Source organism: Abramis brama (assembly GCF_963993115.1).
Source record: "Abramis brama genome assembly, chromosome: 18".
Classification (NCBI taxonomy): domain Eukaryota; kingdom Metazoa; phylum Chordata; class Actinopteri; order Cypriniformes; family Leuciscidae; genus Abramis; species Abramis brama.
Genome location: NC_139980.1, coordinates 6,578,946 through 6,601,273, shown reverse-complemented (window position 1 = coordinate 6,601,273; position 22,328 = coordinate 6,578,946). Strand labels below are relative to the sequence as shown.

General features: G+C 37.9%; 1 protein-coding gene across 4 annotated transcripts in view; it reads right to left on the bottom strand.

The window, feature by feature from the left end:
- The window catches only part of ryr3 (ryanodine receptor 3), a 94,602-nt gene that overhangs the window by 2,615 nt on the left and 69,659 nt on the right, over positions 1-22,328 (bottom strand). For 2 of the 4 annotated variants that reach the window (XM_084091208.1, XM_084091211.1), the window contains 44 exons: positions 21,519-21,634; positions 21,355-21,422; positions 21,110-21,231; positions 20,877-20,926; positions 20,718-20,778; positions 20,387-20,625; positions 20,148-20,229; positions 19,926-20,056; positions 19,424-19,741; positions 19,083-19,323; positions 18,798-18,885; positions 18,618-18,710; positions 18,293-18,463; positions 18,155-18,214; positions 17,937-18,071; positions 16,229-16,341; positions 13,501-13,597; positions 11,459-11,571; positions 11,310-11,361; positions 11,160-11,216; positions 10,299-10,398; positions 10,138-10,217; positions 9,974-10,050; positions 9,814-9,887; positions 8,519-8,536; positions 7,639-7,719; positions 7,307-7,395; positions 7,059-7,187; positions 6,865-6,969; positions 6,701-6,782; positions 5,314-6,617; positions 5,100-5,143; positions 4,855-5,020; positions 4,686-4,772; positions 4,341-4,541; positions 4,099-4,229; positions 2,704-2,746; positions 2,498-2,625; positions 2,360-2,420; positions 2,135-2,281; positions 1,910-2,044; positions 962-1,118; positions 731-795; positions 549-649 (listed from right to left, as the gene is read on the bottom strand). In XM_084091208.1, coding sequence (XP_083947334.1) covers positions 549-649; positions 731-795; positions 962-1,118; positions 1,910-2,044; positions 2,135-2,281; positions 2,360-2,420; positions 2,498-2,625; positions 2,704-2,746; positions 4,099-4,229; positions 4,341-4,541; positions 4,686-4,772; positions 4,855-5,020; positions 5,100-5,143; positions 5,314-6,617; positions 6,701-6,782; positions 6,865-6,969; positions 7,059-7,187; positions 7,307-7,395; positions 7,639-7,719; positions 8,519-8,536; positions 9,814-9,887; positions 9,974-10,050; positions 10,138-10,217; positions 10,299-10,398; positions 11,160-11,216; positions 11,310-11,361; positions 11,459-11,571; positions 13,501-13,597; positions 16,229-16,341; positions 17,937-18,071; positions 18,155-18,214; positions 18,293-18,463; positions 18,618-18,710; positions 18,798-18,885; positions 19,083-19,323; positions 19,424-19,741; positions 19,926-20,056; positions 20,148-20,229; positions 20,387-20,625; positions 20,718-20,778; positions 20,877-20,926; positions 21,110-21,231; positions 21,355-21,422; positions 21,519-21,634 — 6,012 coding nt within the window. The remainder of the gene's footprint in view (positions 1-548; positions 650-730; positions 796-961; positions 1,119-1,909; positions 2,045-2,134; positions 2,282-2,359; positions 2,421-2,497; positions 2,626-2,703; positions 2,747-4,098; positions 4,230-4,340; positions 4,542-4,685; positions 4,773-4,854; positions 5,021-5,099; positions 5,144-5,313; positions 6,618-6,700; positions 6,783-6,864; positions 6,970-7,058; positions 7,188-7,306; positions 7,396-7,638; positions 7,720-8,518; positions 8,537-9,813; positions 9,888-9,973; positions 10,051-10,137; positions 10,218-10,298; positions 10,399-11,159; positions 11,217-11,309; positions 11,362-11,458; positions 11,572-13,500; positions 13,598-16,228; positions 16,342-17,936; positions 18,072-18,154; positions 18,215-18,292; positions 18,464-18,617; positions 18,711-18,797; positions 18,886-19,082; positions 19,324-19,423; positions 19,742-19,925; positions 20,057-20,147; positions 20,230-20,386; positions 20,626-20,717; positions 20,779-20,876; positions 20,927-21,109; positions 21,232-21,354; positions 21,423-21,518; positions 21,635-22,328) is intronic. The other 2 variants (XM_084091209.1, XM_084091210.1) reach the window with 1 other exon arrangement.

Sequence of the window (22,328 nt, the reverse complement as noted above, 5' to 3'; positions counted from 1 at the left end):
AATGAGAAAAAATGAAAGTTTTCAGAGTTTTAGTGTCAGTACTACATTAAACCACTATATATAATGTTGAATATAAAGTATAATAATACAATGGGGCAATATTTGTGGCTCCTGATAATGCCAAATGTTACCAGTAAAAAGTGGCCTAAATTATTTTAAATTTAATGTATCTAGTCAGTGAAAGAGTGCAAGCATATTTGTCTAAAATAATTCTGTATTTTCAGCTTCAGAATCATGAATATTTTTATTCTGGAGTCACCATTGTCCTGTGCATTGGGTTACCAGCACCAAGTCAAAGCCTATTCAATTCCACCCCAATGTCAAATCAAATTTAGCAATTTAAACAACGGTACATTTTTTTGTTAACCTTTTACCATATCGCAATAATATCGTATCGTGAGGTCAGTATCGTGATATGTATCGAATCGTGACATGAAGGTATCGTTACACCCCTAAAAGGAAGCATTCTAACTATAAAAAGGTTGTCATCAGATGACATACTGTATGTTCATGTTAGTTGAATTACGTCATATAGATGATTTACTCACAAATAGTTGGCCAGATTGTGCTCTTGTAAGGTATGGGTCTCAAAACCATGCGGGATTCTGTCAAAGTAGTCATTCCCAATTCCACAGATGAAGCATTTTGTCTAGACCGAAGACAAAACGTTAAAACAGGAACACACTGTGGTCTTTTTAGACTTCACAGGAGGACGTGTGACTTTGCTCACCTCCATGTCCTCTTTCACCTGCTCCTGCTGGTCTCTCAACTCGCCGAAGGCATCGATGATCAAACCTGGTTTGAAAAAAAAAAAAAAAAGCATTCACTATTATGTTGATGTTCTGAAGATACAAATATTGAGTGTGAGGTTGATAATACAATATTGATTATGATCGGTTGGGCAGCGCTATTTAAGAGCAGTGTTTAATGGAGCATGTAAATCAGTGCAGTGCATCAGTACCCTGAATGATGGCCAGCAGAATGACGATGACAAAGAAGAAGAAGGTGATGTCAAACAGAATGCGGTAGAGCTCGTAAGGGTCACCGGCCGGGTCCACGATTTCATCACCGATGCCACCGCCAGCCCTCACACCCACGTACATGTGGAACAGGTAGCACTGAGGATTCATGGGATTTGTTTTAGTTATTAATGATCTAGCAAAGCAGTTTGGGCATATACACACACACTTCTGTTTTTTAAGATTTCTTTCACCAAGGCTGCATTTATTTGATACAGTAAAAACAGTAATATTGTTAAATATTATTACAATTTAAAATAACTTTTCTATTTGAATATATTTTAAAATGTAATATGTTGAAAACAGTTTTTAGTTTTCTTATTCTGGATTCCTTGATGAATAGAAAGTTCAAAAGAACAGCGTTTATTTAAAATAGAATTATTTTGTAACATTATAAATGTCTTTATTTCAATTAATTTGCAATATTTTACAATTTACAGTCTTTATTTTATCAATTTAATGCATCCTTGCTGAATAAAAGTGTTCATTTCTTTAAAAAAAAAAAAAAATAGTACTGACCAAAAACCTTTGAATGGTAGAGTACAATCTTTGAATATAAAAAATAAAAATGTAAAAATCAAGCTTTAATATATATATTTCTCAATAATAGAAATTCCCATTTCTTTTTAAAATTGAATAGTAGGGAGCCCCTAAAGGGACATAGTGATGGGAAAAAAATAAATGTCAATGCTTTTGTGTTCTCTCACAAATGTTTTGTGTTCCCCTGCAAAATGTTTTTGCATTTTTCACATGGAAAACATTTGCAAAACGTTATTTTGTGCAATAACGCATCCACACCAATAGTCAGTATGAGTCCAAGATGACTTCCAGATCAGACTAAATCCACATTCAAGCCCAGGGAACCTTTCGAAACGAAAACATAAACTCACAGTCATCATATCATCACACTTCATGTCAGGTGCGTCCTCATCCTCGCTCTTGTTGTAGAACTTGCGGAAGAAGTTAAAAGCCACTACAGTGTACAGGTAGACCACGACAGCCAGGAGGCCCACGGTCAACACCAGCTGTTCAAATCAAGAAGGTGTTTTCATCAGATCTGAAGTATTTTGGTGGTAAAGCTGTACTGCAGTCACCCCCTGCTGGATGACACTTGCCTGTTTGCCATTGTGAGTCACAGAAGAGAGGATGGTCCTCAAGGTCTTGAAGCCCATCGCAATGTCCAGCAAATGAGCGGCAAAGAAGAAGTTATTATAATGCCCCAGAATCGACATGGTGGTGTACCAGATCAGGTAGAGGTAAGACTAGAGATGAAAGACAAAACATTATTGTCCAGGAATGGGATAATCTTTCTAACATTCTCAAATCTGAACCGTACTCACGTTGTCCGTCATCACCACCCCCATTTTCCAGATGTGGTACTTGGTATCAATTGAGCTCAACCTGCAATTGAAACCAAAACATGACTGAATACTTTAAAGCTCCTTAAAACCAAATGTTTTTGGGTCCTGTCAGCTCACCAGGACAGCAGGGAGGCTTCCTTCACCACGGCCTCTTCAGTGGGATCAAAGTCCAGAGCACTCTTATCCAGACCCAGGAGTTCAGCTATGCGCTCGGCCCCGTACAGGTCACCGTATTTATTGATGACCTAAAGAAGACAGTGGAAATTGTGGAATACAAGCACCGTAAATGAGTAACATCACAAGTTTATTGTGATTCTGCTTACCTTCCTCTTAACAAATTTGTCCCAGTAATTGTTAGGGAAGGACCTGAAAGACAGGTAAGTTAGTTTTTAAGTACTCAAATCCATGATAAAATCAAGTACAAAATCCAGTAATAATGGATATTAACAGATGCATGACAATAATTAATGGATGATCTGAATGGGTTGTCTTATATTAAATTGTAAAAAATTGTAACAGGTCACCATTCATTTTTGAATTACATTTGCCTTCACTGTTTCTTTTTAAATGGTTTAAATATATTTAAGTTACAAATATTGCAGCCTCTCAATAAATATTAAATCATAAAAGTACCATAAAGAAATTTTAAAATGCTGTTTAAAATAGCATTGTACTATTGATTGAAAAGTGAAATGTTTCTTTATGTTGATTGTTTATGACTTTTTTTTTCTGTGAAAATGTTTCGATATGCATATTTATTGTAAATTCTAGTACAGCATATCAACTTACCACAGTATTTAATGCCATTGTACACTACACTATGCCTTGACACTACAATTCAATAGTTTAGGGCCAGTAAGATTTTTAATTTTTAAAGAAATTAATACTATTTTTATTCAGCAAGGACATATTAAATTAATCAAAAGTGACGGTAAATTTATGTCACAAAAGATGTGGTATGTGTATGTATGTGGTGCTCAATGCTATAGAAAAAATAATATTTTTTTAAACACTGACACTGTATTGTAAATGTAACATAAGGGACTGAATAAAAGGCCCTGTTTACACCCTGGTATTAAGATACGTTTTGGTTGATCGGATCACAAGTGGATGATGCAAAATACAGGTGTAAACGGGGTAGTTTGAAGGTGAAAATGGTGAAAACGTTTCAAGCTTGTCCACTTTCGACCTCTTCCAAAGGTAGTCAAAAACGCATTCGACCAGATTGCTTTCGTAGTATAGACACTAATGTGGTTGAATGTGTTCGAACAGCCACAAAAGACCATCTACTGACCTAACTTGTAAACATTTTGGGAAGCGCGCAAGCCAGACAGGATTTAAACTTTGTCGGCTGAAGACCCAAGTTTGGTTTTAAGATGAAAAAAGTACTAAGCACAAACTAAGTTTGTCATGGTCTTACAGCTATTAGAGCATAAACAAAAGTTGCTGCTCTCCGTATGTTTTTGTGCCGTCTCTAGTCGCATTCATATGTAAATTGCACAAGCTTACTGTATTTCATCCATTAGACTGAAAAAGCTCATACATTTACCCGCCCCTTAGACCCTCCCCTCGAAAAAATCAGGACAGAAGTGGTTGAAAGTGGACAAAAGAGACGGATTAAAACACCAGGAGTAAACCGGAATGTGTCTCCCTCATCTACTTGTGATCCGATTGACCAAATCACTTGGGCCTAAGAGAAAGTCAAAAGTGTTTCTTACGGAGTTGCAATGACCAAACGATCCCACTGTCCTTTGATGTCATCATCAGACGGCTGCTCGGTAATATACAAACCATCAAACTCAAGCTTCCTAGCGATCTCCTTCTCCCGCTTGAACACGACTAAAGGAACCTGAAGTGAAGAGAAAACAAGGACACAAATCATGGACACTGTTGTGCAGCATCTGGCTTTGACACTCTTAATCCCGATAAGTATAACCAAACTAGAGGAAACGGGATAAACCTTAAGGTAGTAATATCCAAAGACACAGAGCAAGGAGATGATCGTGTGTGTTATAGCCAAGAAAGTCAATGTGGGAGCCATGTAGCCAGTGCTCTCCTGAAGAATGAAGTATTCCAGTCCTTCGTCATCTTCATCACCCTCCTCCTCTTCTCCACCCCAGGATCCCTCCTCCTCTTCCTCGTCATCGAAACCTCCAGTCACCTTTAGAGTGGCAATATTCAAACGTGTTAGAGAGCAACTACAAAATGACCAAATAGGACATTTAAAATGTCTTTTATACTATAAATGTCTACTTCATATTTATAAGCACAATTCAAGTTAATAGAAAAGTAATTTGCATGACACCTTGTAGAAGAGCAGGATGAAGTTGATGGCGAAGGCCACAAACAGAGCCAGAAAACGAAGGTTGTAGAAATTACGAGCCAGGTAGTTCTACAGAGAAGAAGTAAACTTAAATGTTTCATGTTTGCCACTTTAACAACATTTCCTGTTTAACTAAAAAGCTTTTTCTTACTAGCGTTTTGGTTTTGTAGACTTCAAGCACTGCAAAGAAACTGGCCATGAATGCTGGAGCTCTATCTTTGGAAGAGCCACGTTTGGCTTTTGGAGCTGGTTTTTCTGCTGCTGGTTCCTCAGGCGTTTCCTCTTTAACCTTGTCTTCTTTCTCCTGATTCTCGGTGCTAAAAAAAACATTGCTATGTCAGGACATTTTGACAAAAGAAATAATATGACAATATCTTATTACAATAGTCAACTTACTCAGCTTTCTCTGGCTCAGATTCTGGCTTCTCTGCTGCTACTTTCTGTGTAATAAAAAACAGTATACTTTCAAAAATACAAAACACAAAAATCGTACCGTGTACGCCCGCCTTAAGTGCAAGTTGCTTTCAGTTAAGACTGCTCAAACATGCATTTTAGTCTGGGACCAGGCTTAAGCCTTGTCTGTGAAACCAGGCATATAAGATGGACAAACCTGGCTTTTCTTCTTCTCAGCAGGGGCACTAGCTTCAGTCAGGACTTCACAGACATCGCCTAGACCGGGTTCTGCCCCATGCTTGCCTTCTTTCTTTACACCAGTATTAAGTAGATCCATGATCGTATCCGGCTCCAGCTTCTCAGCACCAGCACCGGTCATCTGCACCATATCTGCCGACACCACCATCTCACTGCTCTCAGTTTTTTCTGCTTCCAGTACATCGCCATGGATCCCAAACTGTGTTGGATCAGGCATATTACCCAAAATATCTGTCACTTTCATGTTTTTAGCTCCCTCTACAAAACCCCCTCCAAACATGGAGGACCAAATTATATGGAAGAACCCAAAGATGATGCCAAAAATGCCTTTGAAGAACCCGGTGAAGAGCATCCAGAAGAAGGAGAAGAACCCTGTGATCATTTCTCTGATGGTCAGCTTCTTGAATTTCTTAAACTGCTTCTTCATACTCTTAAATGTCAGCATTTGACGGAAATTAGACACGCTCTTCTTCACAGAGGCGCAGGCTGCCGTGAAGGCCGAGGTGGATTCAAGAGATGCGTCTTCCTCCTCAGACAAGCCTTCAAGCAGGCTGTGCAACTCTTCATCTTCTTCCTCCTCAGGTCGTTCTGCGGCATCTGGCTCGGAGATCTGAGAGGCCAACTGCATTTCAAAAATGGTGTCCTCACAGAAGTTTACAAATAACTCCATCTTCTCGCTCTCACCGCCTTCGTTGACCACATCGAAGATGAACTGTCGTTTGGACTCTTTGACTTGTGGCTTCTCCCACTGGGTTCTGCTAGACTCGCTGATCTCGAAGTAAACCCTCTCGATCCTCTTGGCACCACCCATGATCTCAATACGGCCCAGGTACGGCTCAAAGTAATTGAGCACACTTTCAGCCAGGTCTAAGAAGGTGGCCAGGCGCGAGTCGTGAGGCATGTGTTCTGAAAGGTTAGTGAGAAGCACAACCACGTTGAAGCCGATGTCCTTGGCTGGTTCATGGAAGCGTTCCACAAACTCCTCGTAGTTGAATACGTCGTTTTCATCTGCCTCCACACAGGAGAGAAGAAACTCGATTTCAGACTGTGTGTATTGCTTCTGGCTCTCCATAGACTTCTGGAACTCCTTCTTGGATATAACGCCTTTGCAATCTGGGTCATACTCCTTGAAGTTATCAGATGTAGTGAGGTCCTTCAGTTTGAGGAACATGTCGAAGAACTTGAGGATCATTTCCACATTGCTGGAGGACTCCACTAAAGTGTCGACCATCTGCTTACCGATAGTTCCATTCACCACATTACCTGTAACATACAGTTGACGCATTAACCATTACTAGTCTCTCACTAGCTCCATTGTGATGTTTGAAAGGTCAATACACTCTCACCCTCAAGAAGAGATAACATCATGACCACCATATCCTTCTGCAAATCCATCAGTTCCTTCAATAACTCTATTTGACTAGAATCCTGAAACAAATGGACAATATTCAGTTTTGAGAGACATCATCTTTGGTAAAAGCTAGACATTAACAGTGCCCTGACGGGTTACCTGTGACAGTTTCATTTGCATGTTTGCGAAAACATGCAGGAACCCAACCACTGCATCCCACAACCTGCTGTGTGCCAAACTCTGCTGATTCCCGATACAAGGGCCCTAAAAAGAGGAAATACAGTATTATGAAATGCAGAAATCCATTGAAATCTAACATGCGCTGGTGCACTGGTGTAGAGTATGTGCATTACCTGAATGTACTCAGTGAGTGAGTTAAAGATTTGTTTGGCTACTGCCAAAGCTTTGGAAAAGTTAAGTTGCCCAGCCTCATCCATGACGTCTTTCCCAGAGTAATACCAGTAGAAATCGCTTATGGATTCCTGGTAGTGAAAACAAGCACAACCAATATTACAGACTAAAGTTGAGAAGATTCATGGGGATTCAGAACTATGTTGTTCTCATATATAATGCATCTACAAATGTATTTAGTTTGTGTTACTTGTAGACGTAATAGGTAGTCCACAGTGCTAATGATGATGTTGACTGTAGTAGTGTTTCCAGTCTGGGTCCGCAAGAAGTTTTGGAAATCTGTAAAGGAAATTAAAAATTCCAACAATTTGCTGCAAATTAAATATATTACTTACTTTAAAAAGTAATTACATTCAGAAAAATATATACTTATATATTTATATTTGTTATATAAAGATATAATATAAAAAATATAATATTTTATATATATATATATATATATATATATATATATATATATATATATATATATATATATATATATTTATTTATTTATTTTTTACAAGAAATTACAAGTCTTACCATTATTGTGGCCCTCACACAGAAGTTGCAAAAACCTGAATAGATCCTTTGTAAAGTCATCATTTTGTAGTACTTTGGAACCTTAAAACATGACAGAGAAATTAAATTATTTCTGGGCCATATGGTTAAAGCAAAACTAAATAACAAATTTACATCAGTCTCAAGCAAGCAGGTGACTAGCACATATTTTGGGAGCTTGCTTCACTTAGGATGAGGCTCGCAACACCATCCCAAGAGCTGACTGGAGAAAGAAAAGCTTGTCGATTAATACACAGAAATTTCAAGAAGCTGGGTTAGCGAAGTAACTTTCACAAGGATGGTGTACAGTATATTTGCTGGAGATACAAACAGATTATACTGGAACTTGATAAAAATAGTGCTATATTTTGTAGAATTTAATTATTATATACTGCACACATAAAGAGGAGATCCTGTTGTATTTATTATGTTCTACACAATGTCATACTTGTGAAAGTTAGTCATTTGAAGAACCAGCTTTGTGAAATAGCCACAGATTCACGGCCTGGCAAAGCTCTTTGCTCATTTTGTAGCTGTGTTCTAATCTTTAGCTGAGTGTACGCCTATTTTTTTTAACATGTATTCATCTTTTTCAACAAAGTATGAGTACAGATGATTCATAAAGTTCACATGGAAGAAAAAATGTTCCCATTGAGTGTACTAGTTTAGTAAAGGGAGTTAGGTAAATGAGCCTGGCTTTGGTCTTAGTTCTATCTTAATACTGTGTCAGCATGCATTAGTCTCTACAAGCACTGAAGAGTAGTACATTCATATCACTAGTAGCAGGAGAAGAGAAAAGTTACAAGAAATGGAGACATGCCAGGGAACAGCATTAAGAAATGAGTAGCTAAACTTTATTTACCCCGCTCTCTCATGTTGCCTGCAATCCAGTAATAAATGATGGAAAACAAACACAAAGAGAGCAGACATAAGCAAATGGAGAGAGACTGAATTTCAGAAAGAAAAAAGAAGAGTCATTAAACTTTTAGTCAGAGGATGGACATGCAGTTACAGATGTGAACAGAGACAGACTTCAGACGTGTTTCATGAAATGTAAGACCTGCTTTTTAATTAGATGCAATCTATAACAATGAAACTAAAGTTGGACCACATACTGTGTAACACATACAGCATATTATTCACTGGGATTGGACAAGGCTTTATTTGTTTAGTTGTGAGTACACAGTCATCCTGCAAAATCAGTAGTTAAGGAAGGTGTTAGTATTATTTCCAGTGCAGTGATTTCAGTCATGTTCTGTATCATACTTGATATCCGATGCCTTTCATATGATATGTGATGCCAAAGGCGACAATATGGCTAATAAAATAAAGCTATTAGGTTACACTTTCAAGAATATGCCTAGGTTAATATTTATATATAAAATGTATATATATAATATTTTGTATGAAGTTGTATGAAAAAACTGCTAATTGTATAAAAATCTCTTCATTACAGTAATGCTGAATTTATTTAAAATGTAACTTATTACATCATGGAAATTTTTGTTCCAAATTAAATTAATTTAATTTGTTTAATAAATCTGGATGAAATGATTCCCATTATTTATAGTAATTATAATCTAATGAGAAAAATCATTGAGAATAATAAAAATTGCAAACATCTGGACGGATTACAGTATGAGGATGACTTGTCAAGAAAATAATGTCACAATGCAAAAAAAAAAATTGTTTCAATAAACCAATGATGATTTCTTTATTTTTTGTGCACAGCATCATCACACCACTGTGGTCCTTCATTTCACCTTTGAAGATGAAGCCCTTCAATTACTGGATAATAAAACATGTAGGGCCCTATCATACACCCGGCCCCTAATGTTAATGGTATCCCATAGACATTTTGCATGAGAAGAATACTGCAACTTCCACTGTTGCAGTGAATCCATGTACACACATTAACTACGCACTTCACAAAGTTATCAGGGTGCAGCATTTCCCAGCTAGCCAAAGGAAGGACCAGAACTGGTACCACTTTCAATCCTGACAGTACTAAAAAAGGCAAATATACTCTGCACATTCTAAACAAAAAACTTTTGTCTGTATTGTAGTATAATGGCAGGACAGACATTATGCAGATGTTGTTATCAAATACATTAACTAATTACTCATTGTATTCATTAAAAAGATTTATTGGCTTACTTGACCCCTCTTCAGTCATCATTCCAAGACTCTCTGCTTTATTTTGCCTTTCAAACGCATTCAAATCCAGCACACTGTCAGAGATAAAGAGATACTGTCAAAATGAATAATCACAGTAGGGTCAAATGGATAATCGGTGCAGGTCTGTGTTCACACCCACCTGCAAGACATCATCAGTCCAGATAAACTTTTAAAGAAGCCGGCATCTCGCTTTTCCTTCAAATAATCCAGCATTTTCTGAAAAATTATAAATTACAAGTATTTACTGAGCTCAGTGTCCTCTGTGGGACAAAATAACATGATCTGCCCAGTCAAGCTCTTTACCTGCTGGACAAGAACGTTGCCTCCGTTTAGGATAGAAATACCCAGTTTAAGGGTGCCAGTCACCATAGGACCAAGTCGGCCTGTAAACAAACAAATGCTGCTATAGAAATCAAATGGATTAAGAGAGAGAGCGAAAGCAGGTCAGAAATAGAGAAGTGTACCTTTACTGGCACTGATCATCTGTAGGACCATTTCAGCAGCCCCACGGGCGTGAAGTCTGGCCTGCTGGTACAGGATCTTCTGCTTCTCCATTTCTTTTTCCTGTGAGACAAGACAAACACATTAAAATTGACCAGAATATTGCTTACAGTCCATGAAACATCATATTAATTATTTTTATTGGTGTTTTGTGTGACAATACAGACTGGTACATTGATAATGAGGTACACAGTAAGACATTGTCCTTTATTAATATTTTCCATGATCCCTTTTAACTCAAATGGACAAGAAACCAGCAAATAAAGAGAAAAGGTCAAATAAAATAAAAATTTAAATAAAATAGATTAAGAAAAAAAGTTCTGTCTAATCGCTGACAAATATTATTTGTTGTCAGTTACCAGATTCCAGAACGCAACGTAGGCCTTTAACGTAGTTCAAAACGGGATCCCAAGCCTTATAAAGGATTTAAGTGAGCCAGAGAGTGAGCATCTTAACTTTTCAAGTCTAATACAGTAAAAAAATGTCCTGTATCCACCCGTCATGTGTCGGGGAGAAGCATGCTTCCACTTAAGAAGGATAGCCCGTCTGGTCAGGATCGTAGTAAAAGCAACAACCTTGCGATCTTGGGCTGTTAAAGCGGGTCTAGAGAAAACCACAGAGGGCTAGCAAGGGATCAGGGTCTATTTTAGTGTTTTTTAAGTGGTGAATGTTTGCAACAGTCGCTCCTGTCTGGGAAAAAATGTGTCCAATTGGGCATTGGTGCTCTGAATAGTACTTTACACTATGGTAAATCATGCCTGGCACGTATGGAAGAGGAGTGTACCTGTTCATATGCATTATTTTTTAATTCAGGAATTGAATACCTCAAAAGTTTTTTCTTTTCCTTCCTCTTCTTCTTCTTCCTCATTCTCAGCACAGCTCTGTAAATTAAAATATTGATTATTGAATATTAACTCTTTAAAACAATTACAGTTTAATTTAGAAGGATTAATTGAATTCAATACAACACTGACTTTTGCCATCATGTCAGCATACGCAAGAAAGAGAGGATCCTCTTCTAGGAAACTACAAAAACACAGTAAGAAAATCAGTTGTTTATCCATTATTAAATGAACATGTATTTACTTCTATAATCTTTACAGCACATATATGAACACATCACCTTCTTTCTGTCAGAGCATTGTGACTAAAGTGAAGGATGAGCTGATGAAGAGGGTCTGGCTGAACTTCAGCTTCCTCTTCCTCTTCTTCCTCTACCACAGCCATAGGAGTTTTCTGCAGGAAGAGCCACTTAAGTTATAAAGACTGCACCTCCCATAATCTGTTAATCACTAGCTTTCTCTCTAACTTGACTCCACACAAGCAAATGTGAACTTTTTTTTGCTAATTTGATAAACCTTGGTTTCTTTAACACCAGTCATTTATATTTTCATAAGCACACCCACCAGTTGACATCAAAATAAAGCAAATGACGATGCACTAACACACTCTGACACTTCAATCAATCTCTCACTAAAACCATGCTCATCTGCTCCACTGCCAGTGTTATGCTAAATTCAGAATTTATGAATTAGCTCCCTTTTAATCAACGAGTGCAAATTTGAGTTCAATAGGTCATGTCCCAAGGGATGATTAACTGGAATTATTGAATTGCAATACACATTTCATGTGTCCAACACAACTACAAAATGTTCAAGAGCAGATCGCTTCATGAAGTCTGACATTTTGAACAGGTCAATCATAGCAGTCTGGCAAATAAAGTATATATTAAATACATTAAAGTCACCATTATCTAATGTTTTTGGAAATATCTCATGTTGCATGTGTGATAACATGGATAATTCATCCTGAAAAATGAAATGTATAAAAAAACCTACAATGAATTTCTATTCATCTTCTTTAAAATCTAATTATAATTACTTTCCGCATCTTGCTTAACTTTTTTAATTTAGGAGCTAAATTCTCAATTCTAAATGGTGCACAACCCTGAACAAATAACTTGTATAGTGTTACAAATCAAACCGTAACATCACATACATCAAAAAAGCTCATTAAAAACACAACAGAAAATCGGTTCTCCTCATTATGAGAATAAACATGAAATAAACACGTGACACTTTATGCAAATTAGTTTCATTCCAGTCATTTTCAACATTACGACTCCAATACTTTGCTTCCTGATCTTGTGACAAGGGTTTAAATTAGACATGCAGATATTTTACACAAAGACACACTTAAATGTAATCGGGATCAGTGTCTCTCTGTTCAGGTCCTGTGAAGCCACTTTAAATTAACATTTTAAAGCTTCAAAGAAAGAAACTACTGCTATGTTACTTGGATCAGATGTGCTGCACAACTGGGTTAAATTTGTTGGATCCTGGAAGTCCACTGAGCCTGAGCTGAGAAACACTTGTTCGGATGACATCGTGGTCTGAGCATGGTCATGGGGTCTGGTTGGATGCTCCAGAATTACACAAGGACCAATGACCAGCTCAGGATGAACATGCAAATTCACATGGAGACACGGCAATGGAAATGGCTTTGCAGTGTATGTTAAGTGTTACATAATGATGTAAATGAACTTGTTTCATTATTAAAACAAATATTAAATATTACTAAAAGGGTGTCTTCATAAGATTTTAACAATGAGCGCCCAATTATCCCATTAAAAATAATAATAATATGAATTAATTCTGTTAAATATTTCATTAGTGCTCAAAATATTTCCAGCACATTAATGAATAAATATATTCTTATTTAAGACGCACAAATCAGGTGGGTCAATTTAGAGCGCAGACTAAACTTTAGCTGAGACATGATCTCTACATGAGGTGAACATGCCACCGACTCTCACAACAGAGACTTACGAAAGAAAGACGACACCCAAAGAACAAATCAGAGCGTCGCGGGGAGCGTCCGCCCCCTTACCAAAGCTGCGCTGAAACGGACTGCTTTTCTAGTGAGATGGCGGGTTCTGAGGCTCAGCCGAAACTCATGCATGCCTTGGCTGCTGTGCCTCGATCTGTAGTGTGTCACGCAACCAGCAGAGCTGAACACAGGCCAGGATGAGTACATGAGGCAGGCAGAGACGTGCTCCCGCGCCTGAGCAGGCACGGTGCTGGCCGCAGAGCATTCGGCCGCCGAGAAGGCACCAGCGGGCACACACAGCACACGGGGCAGCGCTGATGCCAGCCCGGTACTTACTGCCAGGTCCTGCACTAGCCTCTCCTCAAAGGAGTACTCCTCTGTCTCTATCCAAAGTCTCTGATAGCCACTGAGGAAGAGGTTAATTGAGCGATGCCTGAGAAGTGGGGGGGGAGAGGGAGGTTAAGAGGAAGATGAGGGAAGGAGGTGCATTCTGTGGTGTGAGAGGAAGATGTACAGTCCATGGCCTGATCTGACTGGTCACCTTAATGAGGACTTCCATGAAAGCACGGCTACCATCTAAATGATCACTGTTGCATGAAGACTTATCACAAAGTACTCATCAGGTGAACAACCTTCCACCCACTCTGAAACTGCCTGTCGCTACATAAAGTTAAGAGACCCGTGGGAAACGGAAGGTGACCATTCAGAGTGGCGGCGCTAACTGTATGCTTGTGCTCAGCCCTTAGCTTGGAGAATGGAGGAGGAGGAGGAGGTTGGGATCATGAGTTCTCTTAGTCTCACATTACCGTTAGCATGGAGAACAGACGGTCAAAGCTGGAGGTATGGTACACCTTTTCCAGCCAAACGTACCGATAGCCATTCAGGAAGTAATTATTATTTTTGTATCTGAAGTGTGTTATGGAGACAATAGAAAGGGACAGGTTTTAGGAGGAGGAAGAAAGGAGCATGGAAAAACACCAATAAAACACATTTAAACAATGACACTAGAGCAGGGGTCTCTAACCTTATTTCATTTAAAAGTTACTTTTTAAAAATGAAAGTGGCTGAGAGGTACAGTTGTTTTTATAGTGCATCATAACTAGAGATGAAACGGTATGAAAATTTCATATCACGGTAATAGTAACCAAAATGCTTACGGTTATCATGGTATTGTTAAATTGTGCTGGAAATGAAATGATAAATCTATAAAATGATAAACCTCACATTTCAGCCTTTAAATCGTTTTTATAAAAAGAGTCCAAATGATAAATCATAGGCATTTTATGTGCTCCATTAACAATTTATAAACATTGTACATTATTAGAATGCACATTATATTATTTTCCATCTACAGGTTAAAACTAACAACAAACATTTGGTCCGATTTTCGCATTGGTCGAAACAAAAATGTAAATCCACTATCTGCAAGTAGGTGGCGTTTATGGAAGAGAAGAAATAGAGCTCTTTCCTCAGTAAAGGGATAGTTCACCCAAAAATTATTTACTCACCCCCAAGTTGTTCCAAACCTGTATGAATTTCTATCGATAGAAATGTGATCATATTGTTCAAAATATCTTCTTTTGTGTTCAGCAGAAGATAGAAATTCATACACATTTGGAACAACTTTAGGGTGAGTAAATAATGATAACATTTTCATTTTTGGGTGAACTATCCCTTAACCTCTGTAAAGCAGTGCTGCACTTATAAACTACTTTATTAGGCATTACACAGAAGGGAAGATGAAAAGCAAATACCACTTTTCTGAAGACAGTTGGTTCCATCTTAGATATTCGTTCATTCATTCATTCATCTAATTTCTCTAGGCACTCTGCCTACCGTCATGTTTTGACAAAAACAAAGCCTACACTGCATGCTTCGTCTGCATGAGACTGTTTCTAATTTTGCTTAATGCTGAACAATATTTACCACAAATTTTTCAGATCGTGATAATCAAATACGGGTTTAATGTTAATTAAAATATGAAACAATTTTTGTTCTGAATTTTAAAAGAGCAACTTGGATGGAAAAGCCAAGAGGCTCAAGCTACTGTATTGCAACCGCCGCAAATTAGGCACACACATCTTTAGCCTATATTTGTAAAGAAAAACTCACTCTCCTATTCCTCATGAAAATAGCATGTTTTTTTCCCTTTTCTTCACTTGAACGATGTCTTTAATCATCCAGATGCAAACAAAGTTTTCTAGCTAATACTGCCTTGTAGCCGTATAAACATGATGACATGCTTGAGTGAAACTTCCTGATAGTTTTTTTTCCCCTGTTGTTGGTTGTTATTCTGTTATATTGTAATTACATCTGCATGTTCATAAAATAACCACATGGTTGAAATGTCAAATAAATACTTGATTTGCAATAATGGGGGTGGGACAACGGTCTATATTAGCTCAATCTGACTGGATGAAAAGTACGGCTGTGTCCGAAATTACATACTCTCGAGTAGATAGCTTCCTTATTTTGAATAAGTAATTACTTCATGACCACTAAAAAAACTAATCTACATAGCTCGAATGTGTGTAGTATGAATGTAATCAGGACATACTACATTCGCCATGTTCTCATTATCATGTGACCTACCAGCTTCAGTTGCGTTGCTTCACTGCCATTCAAAAATCCTCTCCCGTGGCCTCATGGGATAGTAAAGTGTCCATCGTATGCACACTTCAGAATCTCGCCGGAAGTAGTAGGTCATCCGGGTACTTTTTATCTACTCTTTTATGAGTACTGTGAATTTTGACATACTTTTGTCATATACTGTTTTTCGGCTACTATATAGTAGGGAAGTATGCGATTTTGGATGCAGCCAGTGTCTTGGCGAGCTACCTCCAATCAGGCCACGAGCTACTGGTAGCTCACGAGCGACGTGTTGGAGACCCCTGCACTAGAGGGAGTACGGAATGCATTCAGATGCATTTGGAAGGAAGGAATAGCTATCAAGGAAACTTTCAGAAGTATCTACTGTCCATTGAGTCAGTACATTTTAAAGCTGAATGCTGTGAATGTATATTGCAAAGTTGGAATTTTAATACAAAGGCTTCCAAGAACATACCTTGGTAAGTTGTAGAGTGGTGCCATTCGGAAACAGGCCACTACGGCACGCTTTCGTTGCTTTGACAGCAGCTTCTGAAACACCATCTTCTTGTTCCTAAGTGGCAGCTCAACCTGAGAGTGAAATAAATGGTTAATACAAAATTTCAGTGATCACACTGGGAAGTAAAACATTCATTTATAAGTCTACTTGGTGTTGATGACAAAACAGACTCACTAAATAAGATCAAGATAACATATTTTGGATAAATCACAATTTGGAGTTCATTTGGAGTTCATAGTAAGTGTCTGTTCATGATTCAAAATACAATTAATACAATTAGGGTTGTTGATCTATTAAATAAAGAGTTAATAAATCACAGAGTTATAAATATATTTTCACAATAAATCTCCAAATTGATGTAGAAGAAACATAAAGACACTATTTTACATATTCAATATTTGTGTCACGGTTTTCCCCGCTCCGGTCACGGTCCCTCACACTACATTTCCCAGCAACCCCCTGGATCCTCACCACACCTGCAATCATTTCCCTCATCACCACAGCTGAACACCTTTATATTCTGTTTGCTGTCACTCCCTCATGGCCGGGTATTAAACGTCACGTCTTGTTCTGTTTCCCCGGTGGCCTTTGTTATTTGAAGTACTGGCTCCAGAGGTCCTCGGCGAGTGGCTCAGTGTTCCCCACTCGAGAGGATTCCAGTGCATCCGGGAGAGATATTCTAAGGATCGTCCGAGAGAGGACTTCATGTGTTTCTGTGAGTGATATTCTAAGGATCGTCCGAGATAGGACTTCATGTGTTTCTGTGAGCGTGGTCACACGAACTATCTGCGAGTGCATCTGTGATTGTTGTTATACGGACTGTCTGCGACTGCATCAGTAAAGCGTTCTCAAGCTTCACACGGTCAACGGCTCTGAATCCAGCCTCAAGCATTCGTGAGTCAAATCAAGCTTCAAGTGAATCTGTGTCTGTGAACTGTATATCCTGAGTTCAAGACTATCCTGAGTTTATTCCTTTGAGTTATAAGAGTATCCTGATTTTGTTCCTTTGCATCTACCTTGTCCTGGATTTACTTTAGTGTATAAATAAAGGTTTAGTTCTTGTGGTATTCCTGTCTCCCTGGAGTTATATTGTGACAATTTGTTTAATGGCATTTTGTTTATAAAGTAGGCCTACTATGAATGACAGCTAAATTATCAAATTAGTTTTATTTATCATTTATTAACAATTACAGAACATTACAAATATTACAGCAACTTTTAATTTAAGTGTACCTAAAACTTAAAAGCTGTGAGCGGCGCACAGATAGTGTGATCATACATTGTAACGCTAGCGAAGGATGTAAATGAAAGACATTAGCATAGCTATTGTACTTCAGGAAGTGAAAAAAAAAAAGTATGCTGTTAATTATTTTTAATTAACATAACATGTTAAACAGCAAATATTAATTGCAAAAATGAATGTTTTATTTTCCCAGACCTACTTAAAATGTTACATTTATTAGCATAGAGTATGTAGAAATTAACATGAACCTAGAATAATAAATGCTGTTAAGGTATTTTTTTATTGTTAGTTCATGATAACTGATGCATTAACTAACTGAACCTGTTAAGTGTTTCCCAATAAACAAAGTTGCTGACCGGGTGTAGGCAGATGTGTAATGGCATTATATGAGCATGGTGGATTTAATTTGTATGCCTATTGTACCTGTTCAAGGTGGTAGACAGCAGCAGAGATGGCCTGAACTCTCTCCACATTTTTCTCTGGGTCTGGAACTCCCTCACTCTTCACAACAACATCTTTATAGAGGTTCAGCTGCCACTGCACTGCTGGATCTGCCGACTGTGATGAGACAAGAAAAACCAATAAGCCAACGTCAACATTTCAGCATCTAATCATGTATGTTAGACTTTGCTACTCCAGACCTTCTCCTGAAGATGGAGGTTCTTCCTCAGGTAATCCTTAACCTCATCATCTGTGTCTTTCTGTTAAAGGGAGATATTGTTAGAGGCTTGTTGGAGATCACTTATCGAGAATAATTAAGACAACACACACACACTCACCAGACTGTACCGGATCTTGGCGAGGGATATGAGCTCCTGGTCTCCAGGAGTGCACATGTTCAGGCCAATAGGCAGCATCTTCTTGTGAGCTGCTACAATAAGGGAAGTCTGGATGGAGTACAACTCTCCTTTTCTTTTTTTTCCTCTTCTTTCTTGGTCCTGACCTCCAGACTAGTTTTACAAAGCAATATATCTTAAACACAAATGGCTCCATAGATCTTATAATGGCTTTTTGTTTTCATGAGCACATGTTTACTGGGTAATTAGCCCAGAGCTTTTGGGTACAATTTATTATAGCAGACAATTACTTTATAAACATACTTACCTTTGACATCTTCGTCTTGCTGTCTCCAGTAAGGAATGCCAGGTTGTTAATTTCATTTTGCACCACAAAATTTTGCTCTTCCCTTTTAAAGTTCTATGGACAAAGAGCAGAAACAGCTTTTGGAAGTCTTTTATTTGCAAGTCCTTAAAATTATTCTTTGGAGCAATACAGAGAACTTACATGAGATTTACACCAAAGGATGAAAATCTCCGACACCATTTTGAAAAGTTCAGTTGAATCTGAATGTGGTTCCTTCAGCCATGTGGATCTAGATTGTCAAAAGAGAGATGGTAATTGTTTTGGAAAGCTGATGTTTTATTGTCTATAGATTCCAGAAAGAGGACTTTTATTTTATGAATAACTAAATAAAACCATAATCAATAAAAATACAAAAAAAAATGATTGTTTTCATTATTGTTTATTGAAAAAGTTTAGCAGCTCCCTCACAGGTTGTGGCATAAATACCTATTGTTGTCCACATAACGAATGAGCATCGGATAGAAGGCATACAGATCCCTGCAGAGAACAGCAAACTCATCCAGAATCTGCAGTTCAGCTTCCTGAGTGTCTATCCTGCTTTCAGCCTTCAGCATCTCCTCCTCAGTCACTATCTTCACTGTTTTCTTCTTCAGTTTCTCCAGCGTTGGCAGGAAGTGCGCTCTCAGGAGATCTGGGCTAGCCCTGCTAATGATCGGCTGGGTGTATACTACATTTGAGGGAGTTGACAGATATTTGTGAATTGTCCTGATATTTTGCAATCATCCTGTATTAAAGCAGGTTAAACATAATTTCAAATTCACCCTCACCTGCAAGTCTTTTCATCCAGGGGGCGTTATCAATGCCAAGGTTGTTGTTTAGAATCTTGAGGATATTGCCCAGGATGAGGCTGAGATGCTCAGATGTGACAGTTGTGCAGCAATTGGCATCAACTGGGGAGTTATCTGGACCTTTTTCCCACCAGTAAGACAGGTAGTTACACAACATGGGAAGGATGACCTCGATGACCTGTGGCATCTCTGTATAGCGTGCTCCAGATTCAGAAATGTCCCCAATGTCCTTCATTAGGCCGTCTAGATGAGGCATCTCATGACACATCTCATCCACGGTGTCTGGCATGCTCAAAACTGTAAAACATTCAGTATTAGGGCTGGGAATTTTTCTTTAAAAAACATTAATATGCCACTGTCATCAAAAGACCAATTTGCCTATTATGATTGGCTGCAAATGAACCATATTTTCATTGTATGGTTTCTTACTGAATTCCAAATGATTTAAAATAGTCTCAGATTCTGAAAAATATATACTCACTAGCTCGTTCTCTTGGTGTCTTGGTGTTGAAGACAGATTGGGGATTGTGCATATTTAGGTGGGGTTCCAGGAAAGCAACAGGCATGGCTCCAACCAGGGTAGATAAACATTCACCCAGCGAGGGCAGCTGTCTGTAAAAACCAACATATTGGTCTCAATTTCAAGAAGAAATGGATAGCTCCATCAGAAAAAAAGTTCCCTCAGAAATAAAGTTTTTTGTACTTTTCCACATAGATGTTCTTGCCACTGCCCAATGAGTACAGGCTGGTCAGGATGCGGTAGCAGGACAGCTGAATGTCATCCACTGAAACATACAAGGGCAAATATTTTGAGGAATATAATGATTTTAAGAGCAAATACTGGCATGCAAATCCAATTTTTATGGCTGGACTGGTTGCACTCTATGTTTTTGATTCACTAAAAAGAACCAATTCGTGAGACTAACATCATAGCGCACTTACATAGCAGCTCTGCTCCAAACTGGTGTTGGGTGATATGCTGAAAGACAACCGTCAGGATGGGCAGCAGGGCCACTGAGGTGTAGTTGATGATCTGGGTAACGCCCTTCATCTGAGAGCGTGACTGACCCAACTTCCCTAGCTTCAAGTTCTCCAGAGTCTTCTCCAGGTCTTCCGCTGCATTCTCGAAGAAAGTCCTGATACCAGCCTTCACCAGCTCTGAGCCAGACTTCATCACAGTCCTACAGTAAGAACAGAATCAGATCAAAACAACTTAGACATCAATCACCATTGACTGATTCGTATTGCACTATTTGCAGATTTTGCTCTCTACCTGAAGTCCAGTGAGCGTGACAGGATGTGTAAGCAGCTCACCATGGTGTTGGAGTCACTTCCTGAAAGAACAAACAGTCTTAAATCAGTGGAATGAGTTATAACCAGGCAAAATGAAGCTCATTTTTGAAAAGAATTTGAATGCTCTGAGATGTCTTACCAAAGAGTGAAATCCTATGTCTGACAAGGGCTGCCAGCTTACAGAAAAGACTAAGAAAGAATGGTTCAAGTTAGTACTGTCCATAAAACAATTATTGCATCCAAATATGCACACTACTTTGCTACGCAATATACAACCCTCTCTCCCTTCTCAGGACAAACATATATGATAAAAATTTATAATGATATGGATTAATATCGTCTCGTTCTAAATAACAGTTGTAACAGCAGCACCTGGTGATCATCTCCTTCTCTTTGTTGGATGCGTAGCCACTGCTGCTAAGGTTGATGTTGGGGGTTGACAGGAAGTACATGCAGTGGTTCTTGAAGTACTGTTCTATGAGGGGCAGCAGAACCTGTGTTTTAACCGATCAAGAGAAAAACCTTTTAAAATCTGGCCTCTAACTCTCATAAAATCTGAAGTTTGAAGACTGTTCTGCATATGGTAAAAGAGTGTCTGCTTGAAAACGGAATGCTACCTTAGCAAAAAACTTGATCTCTTGATCATGGGGAGATTTGTCTGTCTTCCCACTGGAAGCCATAGCCTCTAAAAAAATGTTATGCAAAGAAAACAACTGATCAACTTTTTATGTAAACATATCAATCTTTGATTGTTTACAGAATATTTGTCATCTTTTCTCACCAAGATGGGCGATAAACTCCTGTGCAGAATCAACATAACTCAAGAGCCTCTTGAGGAACTTATAGGCAATCCTTTTTTCCATAGAAGAGGAATCTTGCTCCAGGTCCTTCAGACCTCTGCATACAGAAAAAAACATTAATAAAGAGATCACAAACTGTTGCACACTTCATGTGCTTCAAGACCCAGATTGTAAATCAAGTGGTGACCCCCACAGTACAAAAATTGTTTGTTGTACAAAGGTAAGAAAAATGTCCTTAATATAAAATATGAAATATTACTCATAGTGCAAACACTGGGCCAAATATTGTGTATATAATAATAATTATTATTATTATTATTATTATTATCTGAATACCTCTTATCTCTGTTTAGTATCTAAATTTCATTTGGATTATTTATATAATTTGAATGTTTTGTATAATAACAATCAAATAATTGGGTTAGTTTTTGAAATAATTCTCTATTGCTTACAAAGGCGGCATTTATTTGATCAAAATTACAGTAAAAAGAGTTTAAAAAAATATTTTATTTTTATTTTCAGCAGCCATTACTCCAATTTTCAGTGTCTCATGATCCTTCATAAATAATTCTAATATGCTGATTTGGTGCTCAAACTTTATTTATTTATTTATTATTGTGCCGTTTAATATTTTTTATTTTTTTATTAATATTTTTTATTTTATATTTATTTGAAATATAAATATTTTGTAACATTTTTAATATATAAATGCACCCATGCCAAATAAAAGTAAAATTTCCTAAATTATTTCTTTCATTATAATTTTATTTTTCTGATTATACAAGAAAAAA